A 14,833-nucleotide genomic window follows, 5' to 3' on the forward strand; every position below is an offset into this window, starting at 1 on the left:
CTAAACTTGAAGCTCATACTTAATATGTTTACATTAGATCTAATAGGTGGTGCTTGAGCAAATGTTTGGTTTCTGTGCAATACTTTCTTTGCCTGTTAACCAATAAATTTCCAATATTGAAAATACGTATTTTTTGAAATAGCACTCTTAGAATCTGCATAGTCAGCCATCATCCATATTTGGAGTCCAAGACAGAAAAAAACAGTTCATTCAGAATCTATTTAAGTTTAGTTGTCTGACTGGGTATATATTAACATCTAATCGTTTTTAGTTATTCTGTACATAACAGAAAACATTCCTACCTAGGTGCTTTTCTTATATAAAATTATTTTACCCATATGAAAGCTACTACCCACAGTAATTTCACTATTATGGCTACTCTGTAGGGCTATGTAAAGGTCTGAAGTCATGATATTTATCCTTAGGAGGCTTCCAATTTAGCCATAGACACTGGAAACATGCATGAACACACACACGAAAAATTAGCAGCTTCATTAGATAAGCTACGGAACGAATTTAGTAAACAGCTTCTGTGAACCACAAGAACTGGGTAAAATGGCCATAAAGTTCAGGCTATAGAAGTAAACTCCCCCCATGAACAAGGAAGCCAAAAATAATACTACTAATAAATTAAAAAACAGTCCAACAGTCCACAATTCAAACCTATGAAACTTATTCTAGAAACAAAATTATGTTAAACTAGTTAACTTTTTACTGTTTTATAGTTTTAATTTTAGGGCTTATTAGCAAAGAAAGGGAAAACTAGTTTACCATATTTGCTACCACAAATACTAAATTACCAACATTATAAACAATTATTATCTTTCAATATAAAATATCATTCATGAAATAATGTAATAATATCACATTCCAAATACTCTGAAGATGGGATTTTTCTTTCCTAGGAACACCTAAATCCCAAATAATACTTCCGCCAACCCATATGCTAAGTTTTTTATGGGCACTTAACAACATTTCAACACACACATTTTGATCTATTAGAGCAAGAAAGAAAAAAACTTGATTTACACTCTTTTGGAACATGCCCACTCATTAATTAAGAACTGCCAATACTCATGTAAAACGCAAAGAAACAAACAGAAAAATTCCTAGTTTGTATCTGCTAACAATGTAAATCAAGTATGGCAAGAAGCTGACGTACCTTTATTGTGACGTTACCTTTAGTTACTTTCCTCATGTTGAAGCCCACTGTAGGTATCATATCTTCACTGAATTGACCTGACTGAAAGAAAACATTTTTAGACTAATCGTTGTTTATTAAACCATGTAACACTGCAAACCTTTCACATCAACATTACTCTGTACCCATCTTAGCAAATAACTAATTTTTTAGTGACGGTAACAATATACCTTAAGAAAACACTCCTAATAGCCATAAATCTTGAAGAGGTGCATTATTTTTTTCATTCAAAGACACAGTCTTCCATTAAAGATACTTCTGAAACTACTATAATTTTTACATATTTTTAAGTTTAAGAAATACTGTACAACTACATATGAACATTTATTAATTCGTGCACCTATACGTGAATTTTTGCATACAAGGTACAAGTAAATCAGAAGTAAAAGTTCAAAGTTTTCTATTTTTAGGATTGAAATTATTTTGACAATACTGTTAAAATTCACTGCTGCTTTTCTGAGTCAGTCTTTTAACAAGGCTTATAAAATGTTTTCTTCAGGAACATGATCCTCCCTTACATAATCAATTATATTCTCTTTTTGGTTTCTGACTTTCCTGTCAGAGGACTAAAATTAAATATCTTCTAAGAGTATTTATATTTTTAAATTTAAAATGTTCACCCATCTAGGATTTGATTATACAATGCAAGAAAGGTCCTTTTTATAAATGTATAACCTATAATCACCTCACTCCTCATTTAATATTTATGTATTTATACTTATTATTTATTTCTGGCTGTGTTGGGTCCTCTTTGCTGTGCACAGGCTTTCTCTAGTTGCGGCGAGTTGGGGCTACTCTTCGCTGTGGTGCACGGGCTTCTCATTGCAGTGGCTTCTCTTGCTGCAGAGAATGGGCTCTAGGTGCGTGGGCTTCAGTAGTTGTGGCACGTGGGCTCAGTAGTTGTGGCTTGGGGGGCTCTAGAGCACAGGCTCAGTAGTTGTGGCGCACAGACCCAGTTGCTCCACAGCATGTTGGGTCTTCCTGGACCAGGGGTCCAACCCGTGTCCCCTGCAGTGGCAGGCGGATTCCTAACCACTACGCCATCAGGGATGCCCTCACTCCTAATTTAAAAATCCACACTTTCCTAACTAGATTGATGTGATATGCCAAATTCCATATAGAGACAGTTCTATATCTGAGTCTTCAATTCTTTTCCATTAGTCTGTTTATTTCTAATTGGAAATAAATTAGGACTACATGAATTACTGTAGCTTAGCCTACATATTATTCTATATAGCAGATCAAGAAGTTGGAATGTTCAGGAATGTGTTTCATCTCTCGCATTTGAAATAAACTTTAGAAATTAATAATTCTGTTAAAATACTAACTGCCCTTTATCAACTCTTGATACTTAACCAAGTCTCTCCACCTAGGCACATGGTTTGTCCACTCAAACATTCAAATCCCTTGTATCGTTGAGTGAGGTGTCGTAATTCTCTCCTAACAGGTCTTCCATCTTTCTTGCCATATTCTTTATTTTGACTGCAATTATGAAGTAGACCTAATGAGTCACAATTGACAGAGATTTTATATATTTACATATTCATATATTTTATTTGCCAAATGTTTATTTCTCAAGTGGTTTCTTATTTATTAGGGATTATGAAATATATCAACATGGGAGTAATTAAACAAATGGAACTATTTTCAAGGCCCTAACACTGGCCAATTGTTTGCCACACATTCATTCCAAAACTGTCTACAAGTACCAATTGTACCAAGCACAATGAATTCCAATTTTACAAATTAATTTCTTCTACATAACCCCAAAAGTGTTCTACTTAAAAAATTTTTCCCCTCCTGTTCAGTGGAGTTTGGGCTAATCTCAAAAAAAATGTGAAACAGAGAGACAGAGAGAGGAGAAAGAGAGACAGACAGAGAGACAGAGAAACAGAGAGAGAGAGAGAGACAGAGAGAGAGAGAGAGAGAGAGAAAGAAAGAAAGAAAGAAAGAAAGAAAGAAAGAAAAAGAAAAAGAAAAAAAGAAATAAAAGGATGGAAAGAAGAGAAAGGAAGAAAGTTAACACAACCATAATCACTACTTTATTTATACATACAGACATTATAATTTTCACAACTTTCACATATACGATTTATATGTGTGAAGATCTAGTCATGATATCAGAACTACATATATCATAACTAGCCATAACACAAGAACAAAAAATATAACCTGAAAATGGGCAAAGGCAAAACCAAAGGCATAATCTATGAAAGAAATAATAAGATAACTTCATTAAAAACTTCTGCTCTGCAAAAGACAATGCCAAGAGACTCGGAAAACAAGCCACAAAATAAGAGAAAAATATGTGCAAAAGATATTCTATAAAGGACTGTTATGGGAAATATACAAAGAACTTTTAAAACTCAGCAGTACAAAAACAAACAATCCAATTAAAGTATGAGCCAAAGATCTTAACAGACATCTCATCAAAGAAGATATACAGATGGCAAATAAGCATATGAAAAGATGCACCACATCATGTGTCACCAGAGAAATGCATATTAAAACAATGAGATACCACCACAAAGCAATAAGAGTGGCCCAAATCTGGTATTCTTTGGTAACACCAAATGCTGATGAGGATGTAGAGCAAGAGGAACTCTCAGTCATTGCTGATAGGTTTGCAAAATGGTACAGCCACTTTGGAAGACACTTTGACAGTTTCTTACAAAACCAAACATACTCTTACCATACAATCCAACAATGACACTCCTTGGTATTTACCCAAAGGACCTGCAAAGTTAAGTCCACACAAAAGCTCACACAATAAATGCTTACAGCATCGTTATTTATAAGTGTTAAAACCTGAGAGCAACCAAGATGTCCTTCAATAAGTGAATGGATAGACTGGTATATCCAGACAATGCAGTATTATTCAGTACTAAAAGAAATTAGCTATTAAGCAACAAGAGACATGGAGAAGCCTCAAATGCGTATTTAATGAAAGACCCAATGTGGAAAGACTACATACTGTATGATTCCAACAATATCACATTATGAAAAAGTCAAAACTATGAAAACAGTAAAAATATCAGTGGCTGTCAGGGGCTGGAGAATGAAAAACAATATGGCAGTTCCTCAAAAAATTAAAAATAGAATTACCACATGATCCAGCAATTCCAGTTCATTTGGGTATATACCCAAATGAAAGCAGGAACTTGAAGAAATATTTGTATAACCACGTTCACAGCTGAATTATTCATAATAGCCACAAAGTGGAAGCAACCTGAGTGTCCACCTGCAGATGAGCAGATAAAGTGTGGTCTAGTCCTACGATGCAGTATTTTTCAGCCTTAAAAACCTTATTCATGGACTTGAGCACATGGGGAGGGGGAAGGGTAAGCTGGGACAAAGTGGACGAGTAGCACTGACACATATACACTACCAAATGTAAAACAGACAGCTAGGGGAAAGCAGCCGCATAGCACAGGGAGATCAGCTCGGTGCTTTGTGACCACCTAGAGGAGTGGGACAGGGAGGGTGGGAGGGAGACATAAGAGGGAGGGGATATGCGGATATACGTATATACGTACTGCTGATTCACTTTGTTATACAGCAGAAACTAACACAACAATGTAAAACAATTATACTCCAACAAAGACATTAAAAAAACCCAACCTTATTCATGCTACACCGTGGATGAACCTTGAAGACATTATGCTAAGGGTAAGGCAGTCAGAAAAAAGACAAATACTTCATGATTCTATTTAAATAAGGAGCCTAGAGTAGTTAATTTCATTAAGACAGAAAATAGAATGGTACTTGCCAAAGGCTAGAGAAGGGGGAAACAAGGAGTTAATGCTTACTGAGTACAGAATTTCAGGTTGGGAAGATCAAAGGTCCTATAGATGGACAGCAGTGATGGTTACACAAAAATGTGAATGTATTTAATAGCACTGTACACCCAAAAATAGTTAAGATGGTAATTTTAACGTTTTGTGTGTTTTACATTTTTTAGAAATGTATGATGTAAAGGGAAGCAATTATCACTACCACTTCACAGAACAAGAAATAAATTCCCAAGGTCACATAGCTCAATAGTTGCTGATTACATGTCTTACAGATCGCCATTGTGAACTGTAATAGGCTTTAATTAATATCTGAGGAGAGGTGTGTATGAGATAATGCTTCATTTATTTAGTATATTAGGAAAAGGTGCTATACATAATAAAGCAGCCAGAAATTGTAGCTAAAGTTTTTAGATAACAAAACTTTTAAAAAAGCACAGAAAGCTTTCTAAAATGAAATACATACTTGGCTAACTTCTCACAGTCTATGGAACATGATTTAATGTGTTCTTGGTGTTTCAGGCTTATTTTACAAATTGTAAAAATAGAAAACTAGGGACTTTCCTGGCGGTCCCGTGGTTAAGAATCTGCGCTTCCCAGAAATCTCTTGCATTCCTATACACTAATGATGAAAAATCTGAAAGAGAAATTAAGAAAACACTCCCATTTACCACTGCAACAAAAAGGATAAAATACCTAGGAATAAACCTACCTAAGAACAAAAGACCTGTATGCAGGAAACTATAAGACACTGATGAAAGAAATTAACGATGATACAAACAGATGAAGAGATATACCATGTTCTTGGACTGGAAGAAAAGATGGACCTTGAGTCTGTCATACAAAGTGAAGTAAGTCAGAAAGAGAAAAACAAATACCGTATGTTAATACATATATATGGAATCTAAAAAAAAAAAAGGTTCTGAAGAACCTAAAGGAAGGACAGGAATAAAGACGCAGACGTAGGGAATGGATATGAGGACAAGGGGAGGGTGGAAGGGTGAGCTGGGACGAAGTGAGAGAGTAGCACTGACATATATACACTACCAAATGTAAAACAGATAGCTAGTGGGAAGCAGCCACATAGCACAGGGAGATCAGCACGGTGCTTTGTGACCACCTAGAGAGGGTGGATAGGGATGGGTGGAGGGAGACCCAAGAGAGGGGGGATATGGGGATATATGTATATGTATAGCTGATGCACTTTGTTATAAAGCAGAAACTAAAACAACAATGTAAAGCAATTATACTCCAATAAAGATGTTAAAAAAAAAAAAAAAAAGAATCTGTGCTTCCATTGCAGGGGGCTCAGGTTCTATTCCTGGTTGGGGAACTAAGATCCCACATGCCACGCAGTGTGGCCCAAAAAAAAAAGTGAAAATACTTAAAATATTTTTTTTAAAAAAGCAAAACTAAATTTGATAACCCTTAAGGGCCCTTCTGGTAGTAAAATTTTATGATTACGACCATCAATTATAGTACCAGCCCATGATGAAATGATGTAGGGGGCTGTAGTATACACGGCTGCCCCTGAACTTTCATAAATGTTCATCTCTCTCTTCACCATTACTTCTCACTGCTGGCAGATGTTAACAATAACTTTCCCTAATTCACCTGGCACTGCTAATCTGCAATGGCTGAAAATTAGGTAATCAAATCTTCGGGTTTTTAATCCCCAAATGTCTTGAGTACAGCAAAATGTTCAAAAATCATTCATTAGCTTTTATGAATGGATTCTGTGGTATAACAACTTTACAGACTTGGAAGCATTTTCAACTTCTTTCTTCGTATCAAATCTTAATCGTCACTTTTCAAAGTTTGTGTTGAATAACTAAACCACTAAGTTGGCAGTTGTGCTCTAAATAACAGAATTTATTTCTATGCTGTCAAAATGCCACTAGGTTGAGACTAGCAATTCAGGAAACAAGTAGATGCTTTAAAAGTACTACTTGGGCTTCCCTGGTGGCGCAGTGGTTGAGAGTCTGCCTGCCGATGCAGGGGACACGGGTTCGTGCCCTGGTCCGGGAAGATCCCGCATGCCGCGGAGCGGCTGGGCCCGTGAGCCATGGCCGCTGAGCCTGCGCGTCTGGAGCCTGTGCTCTGCAACGGGAGAGGCCACAACAGTGAGAGGCCCGCGTACCGCCCAAAAAAAAAAAAAAAAAAAAGTACTACTTACTTGTGAATCACGCTATTTATTTTAACAAACACTTAAATAATGTGAAGCACTGTTTTAAGTACTTAGTAAATATTAATCAGTATTAACTTACTTAATCCTTATAACAACCCTATGAAGTAAGTAGCATTATGCCCATTTTTCAGATGAGAAAACCAAGGCAAAGATAGGTTAAGTCATTTGCTCAAAGTCCCATCATTTTTAAGATCTGTGAAGAGAAGTAAAAATATGCTTTCATACCTGTCTTCCTAAATAGGATATGAAACATAAACTGACCTTCTCTTAATAACACAAATTCAAGATCACAAGTGGCACTCACTGTGATTTTGTGACAGTGGACAGAACTGCAGTTATCAATGTGTACCCAAAGTCACAAGGTAGCATCTTTGGAATCTGGCTTCGGACAAGATAAAATTGAAGCAAAATAAAATGGTAGAAAAAAAAGACTATCTCAAGGTCCAGGAATCTTACAACCAATTACACTACTTACTAACCACATGCAAGTCATCTTACCCTCAAGACTAAGCTTTCTTACTAGAGAAAAAGGTACTTGGAAGAGTATTTCCAAAATCACTTCGAGCTCTAACATTTATGGTTTTATGTTTTATTCATAGGCCTCTCATTTAAAATATAGTTAAGAGATGAATGCCTACAGCAGTAGGAAAAATGTGGCTCTTTTTTTTTTCTCCAAAAATTCATTAGTATACCAAAGGCTAAAAGCAGACCTTGTCCCATAAAGTTTTGTTAGTGTCAACTTCAGCAAACAGAGCTGACCTAAATTTATTACTGCAGATCGTAGGAATGAGACAAATAGAAAAGGGGAAGGAAAGAGAACAACCAAGGCAAAAGTTAACACCACGAAGGCAGAAAACAGGAGGCAGGGGACCTGTATTAGTGAAAGGACACTTCATTGAGTGTACTCTAAGACAGTAAGAATGGGGGAGGGGTCTATTCTTTGTAAACAGGTTAATGTACAGAGATGTACCATGCAGCACTGGCTGCTTATATACCATGATATCTGACACTAGTGAGAACACAGTGAAATACTCATACATTTCAGGACTTTAAAGTAGGGACTCCAAATGGAACAGATTAGACTTTACCGTTGCTCTTTTAAATGAACAAATGTGGAAATCAAGCTATTAACAACATGGTAGTAGAAGTTTCTTTTTGCTTAATCCGTTCCTCTGTAGTAGCAGTCCAATCCAATTCAATAAACTTTAAACACAAGTGGAAAAATACCTGCTTTGACAAATGTCTCACAGTTTCTTTCTCTAAGAATCTTTTTATTTTTTAAGGCTTTAGTTATCAAGCTAAAGAATGAAATAAAGAGCACAACAAAATACTCATACTAAATTTCTCCTTTCAGCCAAAGAAACTACTTTCGCATGTTAAGCAGAGTGGTCATCTCACACTATGACTCAATTGTTTAATCGCCAAAATTTACACACTTGACAAGTGAGAAGACATGGCCAATAAATACACAAGTTAGTCATTTTGCTTTCCAAGAACTTTTAATTCAAATGGAAAACTGTTATTATCAATACCCATTTTCCTAGTTTGTAGCATTATTAGGCTTCTTATATTTCACTAATAAGTAGAATTACTGATAATATTGCTCTTTTATTTCAATTTACAAAAGTTAAAAAAATGGCAACCTATTTTTTACTGAAGTTATTTAAAATGAAAGGTAGATCTAGGGGAACTTCTGATGAGGAGTAGGGTATTTCCATGATCTTAAAGTGTACCCCACAAACTACGCATCAGTTGCAGAGGGAAAAACAAGCAATTCTACAATGGAGAAATCAGACAACATCTTGACTTCACATGGGCTTCTCAGATGGACTTCATGTGCCTACAGAAGTATTACTACGAGGACACAATATCCCCCATATAGTATTTCAGCTGAGAATGCATAAACTAAATCTAATCATGAAGAAAGATCCAAAATAGAGGAACATTCTCTTAAAAAGGCGGGGGAGGGAGGGTAATTTTTCAAAGATGTCAATGTCATAAAAGATCAAGGCTGTAAAAATGTTTCAGACTAGATAGAGGGGACTAAAAAGACATGACAACTAAATGCAGTACCTGACCCTAGACTGGATCCTGCACTGGAGAACAAAACCAATATAAACAACATTATCGGGTCAAGTGACAAAATAGGAAGAGGTAAAATGTGAGGTTATCATTTTCTAACATATTTTCTTCATAATCTAATCACGAAGAAACATCCAAAACAGAGGAACGTTCTCTTAAAAAGGCGGGGGAGGGAGGGTAATTTTTCAAAGATGTCAATGTCATAAAAGATCAAGGCTGTAAAAATGTTTCAGACTAGATAGAGGGGACTAAAACGACAGGACAACTAAATGCAGTGGCTGACCCTAGACTGGATCCTGCACTGGAGAACAAAAACACTATAAACAACATTATCGGGTCAAGTGACAAAACAGGAAGAGATAAAATGTGAGGTATCATTTTCTAACATAATGAAGTTGGCAACTAAATTAGTTATGCAAGGGAATATTCCTAAGCTTAGAAAACACAAACTTAAGTATTTAGGAATAAGGGCCATGGTGCATAGACCTTACTTACCTCAGGTGACACACGCAGTGCACGAATGATAAAGCTAATGAGGTAAAATGTTTGGCCTCAATAAAGGGTATATAAATGTTTTTTGGAATGCTTTTATTCCCACAAAATTTCTGTAAATTTGAAATTGTTTCCAAATAAAAGATTTCTTAAATGGAATAATCGAATACCATCTTCTTGTATATCATATCTAGGACACAACTAGAATTAGAAGATAAATTACCTACTACAATAGTAGTGAAATTCATGAATACATTCAATCACAAGGAATTATGACAACTAGTTCAGGAACAAGTCATTGCTAATCTTGTTTTGTCCTTTAATATTCTAAAAGAATACTAACTTACAAATGTCTTCTAATAGAAAAATCCATGTTTTATAGTTTCAGTATAAGGAAAATGCCTCTGAGCTTTAAAATTGGCATTTTAAAATCTACTCCAATGTTTTAATATTTATTTATAAGCTGGGAAATGAATTAAACATAGTGTGCTCTTCCAAGTCTAAATTCCTCTTACTTTTGGGGAAAACTGTCCCACTTAACACATATTCTTCTTCTTTTCTTTCTAAACGTTTCATACAGTAGTTACCACTGTGAACACATACATCGTATCTAAGGATATCTCCCTACAACCTCTTTTTAAGGGGCTAGAAAAGATCATTCACTACAGCAGTATTTCAAGGATCATACAATGTTCATTTTCTATTTTAGAACATTTTGGACATTTCCTTAAATAACTTCCCAAAAGACAGTAATTTGTTCTCAGTTTTATGTGCCAGAGTTACTTCCAACTACAGACAAAATTCCTTCCCACAGGATGTCAGTTTAAAAGCACATGTTAAGATTCATTTGAGATTTAAATATTAGTAACCAAGGAATAATGTCTCTCAGAATCCCAGTGGGTTTGTTTGTGTTTTTTGTTTGTTCTGAGAGGGAGGGATTCTCTTCAGTCCTTACCAGAAAAAATTAAGTAGCATGCAAAATTTTTAAATGTTAGGTTTCTTAGGGGCATAATCAATTAAGGCCTCTCATCTCCAAATGGCCCAGATTCTGAAAATGGGCCATCATTCCAAATAAACCAAACTGAAGAGCTATTTTTCTGAAGCAAATTAAGTAATAAAAACTTTCTACAGAATCATAAAGTTCCAGGATTACCCTTCAAAAAATGGCGTAATTTGCAACAATACTGACTCAAAAAAAACTTCTAACTCTTCAAAAAGCACTAGCCAAAAAGATAAAGGCATCCCTAGATTCTGGCACGGACAGGCCCCCGTGTAGACTGTGGTCTAGATGCCAATGTTTTCCATCTGGTCTGCCAACTCAAACTGACTGGCAGCGGCTTCCACCTGGGCACAGTGAGTGCTGTGCTCTTCTTTCATCTGTGTTATCCACACAGATGAGGGAGACGTGCTTGCGGCTCTCCTGCTAGGCATTTACAAACTCTGGTCTAGATGTTCTAATGTCGGCAGGCCAATTATAAAAGCCTGCTTCGCAGATGATCCAATCATCAACAGCAGACACAGATAATGAATCTGTATTGTAATGATTCACAAACACCTATTATTGTTCACCCCTCCTTTATGGTTTTATCAACCCACAAAGCTACTGTGCCCCTGCCTTTATTCATTCATTTATTCACTCACTTATTCAACAACAGAGAAAAGGAAAAGAAAAGTAACTAGGAAACAAATATAATAACATCACACAACAAATATATCCTACAGAGGAGATAATGCAGGATGACTGGGTACCCAAGGAAAGCCTCTCTGAAGGAGTGATATTTAAGGCCCCAGACCCACTCGGATGCATAATATGTAATATTTAACCCTTAACTGCTATACTGATCCTCATAAACCACTCAAGAACTGTCTCTCTGCTGTCAGACGCACTCTTGATATACTTGTGGACTGAAGACCACTCCTTTAAAGGGTCCAGTTAGGCAAGTCTCCAGGTTTTAGGATTGAAATTGCCAGGTTTTTTTGTTTTGTTCTTTTTTGATGGTAAATTTATGGTAATTTGGCAAGCAATCAGTTTTGCCTTGGGAGGGACTTCAGGTGAATAGTTTATTTTTAAAGTTAACTATTGGTTAGGTTTTATCTATGCACCCCAAATAGTAGCAAGATGAATTAAAAGTTATTTTCAGGTAGCAACATTAAAACTAGGTGAAAGACACTATGTTTTCTTTGATACGAAACTATGAAATCTGAATATAACAGATGAGAATTCTTTAGATAAAAACTTTTTACTAAGCGGGCTTCCCTGGTGGCACAGTGGTTGAGAATCTGCCTGCCAATGCAGGGGACACGGGTTCAATCCCTGGTCTGGGAAGATCCCACATGCCGTGGAGCAACTAGGCCCGTGAGCCACAACTACTGAGCCTGCGCGTCTGGAGCCTGAGCTCTGCAAGAGAGGCCGTGATAGTGAGAGGCCCGCACACCGCGATGAAGAGTGACCCCCGCTTGCCACAACTGGAGAAAGCCCTCACACAGAAACGAAGATCCAACACAGCCAAAAATAAATAAAATAAATTAATTGAAGTTCACAGCCGAATTAAAAAAAAAAAACTTTTTACTAAGCATAATGACATAGGGAACTAATTAAATGCCTGTCACTCTAATTCAACTCATTTCAAGCAACTAATTAATCCCTACTGCCTGCTAATACCAATAGAGCTACTATGCAGCAATCTCCTTAACAAAGACAAGTCTGAGGATTAAAATGTTCTCAAACCCACAATTTCAATTAGGAGCCTGAAAACTCTCATTCCTGCTAACCTCTATTCCTGAAGGAAATTCACTTCAAAAGGTCTCTAATGACTATTTCCTATGTTCACTACGACTTTCATTAACAGCACATTAGTAATGGTTTTACTAAATCTACATCCAATAACTGCTGAAGAAAATTAATTTGCTAGTCTATAGAACAATCTGCTAGTAAGCATCCTACTCAATCACTGGGCAACCACACCACAGTGCAGCATCTTCACTCAGTCAGAAATTCTGATGATGCAATAACAATGAAAAAAGGGCCCCAAAAGAAATCAGTGCTGGAGAGCTTTAGCAAATACAGTATTTGCTAACTTGTCAAGTCATTAACATGTCTGGATGTATTTCCCATGAACATCAAGAGCCCACTATAAATCTGTAATAAATACTTGTATCTTTATATGAAAAAAGTCTACTAATCTTCTACATGTAGGATGAAGCAGGTTCTGAAGTCCGAAGCATGAGGGTCAGGGGAATTAGCATACAAGTCACATTTTCAGGCATTGATACTATTACTACTGGTTGGTCTCTAGACAATTCGACTACTTTTTTTAGTTTTACTTTCCTTTGTAACAAATACCTTTTCATAAAGAAAGTGACAATAAAAAGAAATTAAAGGAATCCAAACTGGAAAGAAAGTAAAACTGCCATTGTTTGCAGATAATACGATAGTACATATAAAAAATTCTAGACACCATCAAAAAAAATTCATCGGGCTTCCCTGGTGGTGCAGTGGTTGAGAGTCCGCCTACCGATGCAGGGGACACGGGTTCATGCCCCGGTCTGGGAAGATCCCACGTGCTGCGGAGCGGCTGGGCCCGTGAGCCATGGCCGCTGAGCCTGCGCGTCTGGAGCCTGTGCTCCGCAACGGGAGAGGCCACAACCGTGAAAGGCCCACGGACCGCCAAAAAAAAAAAAAAAAAAAAAAAAAAAATCATCAATGAATTCAGTAAAATTGCAGAATACAAAGTTAATATATAGAAATCTATTGTGTCTGTACACACTAACAGTGAACTATCAGAAAGAGAAAGCAAGAAAAAAAAATCCCATTTTCAACTGCATCAAAAAGAATAAAATATCTAGGAATAAACCTACCTAAGGAGGTAAAAGACCTGTACTCAGAAAACTGTAAGACACTGATTAAATAAATGGAAGATGACACAAGATGTAAGATGATATACCATGGTCATGTATTGGAAGAATAAATATTGTTAAAATAACCATATTACCCAAGATAATCTACAGATTCAATGCAATTCCTATCAAAATACCAACGGCACTTTTCACAGAAGTAGAACAAATAATTCTAAAATTTGTATAAGAACACAAAAGACTCTGAATAGCCAAAACAATCTTGAAGAACAAAGCTGAAGATACCACACTACCTGATTTCAAGCTATTCTACAGAGCTACAATAACCAAAACAGTATGGTGCTGGCAGAAAAACAGACACATAGATCAATGGACAGAACAGAGAGCCCAGAAATGAACCCACACTTGAAACTGAGTCTCCCTAAAACTAAGTTCCCTTACCAAGTTTATCATTAATCTCTCTGTCCTATACTTTATTCCCTTTCTTGTCTCCTCTGACCTCAATGCTGTGCTAACTTAATACTAATCAACCAGTTGGATGACTGAAACAGCTGTTGTCAATGACATCGATAATGTACTAAAACTGCTATCATAGATATCATCATACCATCAATAACGTACAAACTCAGGTTGTTCTCCAGGGCAAGATGAGCTAACAGACCCCCAACCCATGGACCACTTGGCAGATACTCATAAACCAAACTCCCAAAACTTCAAGTAAGAAATGTCCCATGACAATGATTAATCCCAGCTTCTTTGCTCTCCCCCCTTTAAAAAAACAAAAACAAAAAACTAACTCAAAGACCAAGTTGGAGTGGATCTGAGGCTTGCCTCCTACTCCCTTGCTGGCATCCTGCAACATATCCTTACTTTGCTGCAAACTACCACTATCAGAGTTTGGCTTTCGGCACCATGGGCACACATGCCCTTTGCTGGATTTCACACTAGATTAATCAATCTATGACAAAGGAGGCAAGAATACATGATGGGAAAAAGATAGCCTCTTCAATAAATAGTGATGGGAAAACTGTACAGCTACATTAAGTGTAAGAACTAAAGTCATAAAACACCTACAAGAAAACATAGGCCATATGCTCTTTCACATCAGTTTTTTTAAAAAAAATATTTATTTTTCTATTGGGCTGTGCTGGGTCTTAGTTGCAGCACGCGGGATCTTCGTCGAGGCATGCAGGATCTTTAGTTGCGGCATGAGGACTCTTTTAG

At 36.7% G+C, this 14,833-nt stretch overlaps 1 protein-coding gene across 1 annotated transcript in view; it reads right to left on the reverse strand.

Annotated features, from left to right (window-relative positions):
* The window catches only part of ARL8B (ARF like GTPase 8B), a 56,505-nt gene that overhangs the window by 10,824 nt on the left and 30,848 nt on the right, over positions 1 to 14,833 (reverse strand). The window contains 1 exon segment of the mRNA XM_024747071.1: positions 1,163 to 1,243. Coding sequence (XP_024602839.1) covers positions 1,163 to 1,243 — 81 coding nt within the window.

Source organism: Neophocaena asiaeorientalis, unplaced genomic scaffold (genome assembly GCF_003031525.2).
Source record: "Neophocaena asiaeorientalis asiaeorientalis breed wild unplaced genomic scaffold, Neophocaena_asiaeorientalis_V1.1 scaffold130, whole genome shotgun sequence".
Taxonomy (NCBI): Eukaryota; Metazoa; Chordata; class Mammalia; order Artiodactyla; family Phocoenidae; genus Neophocaena; species Neophocaena asiaeorientalis.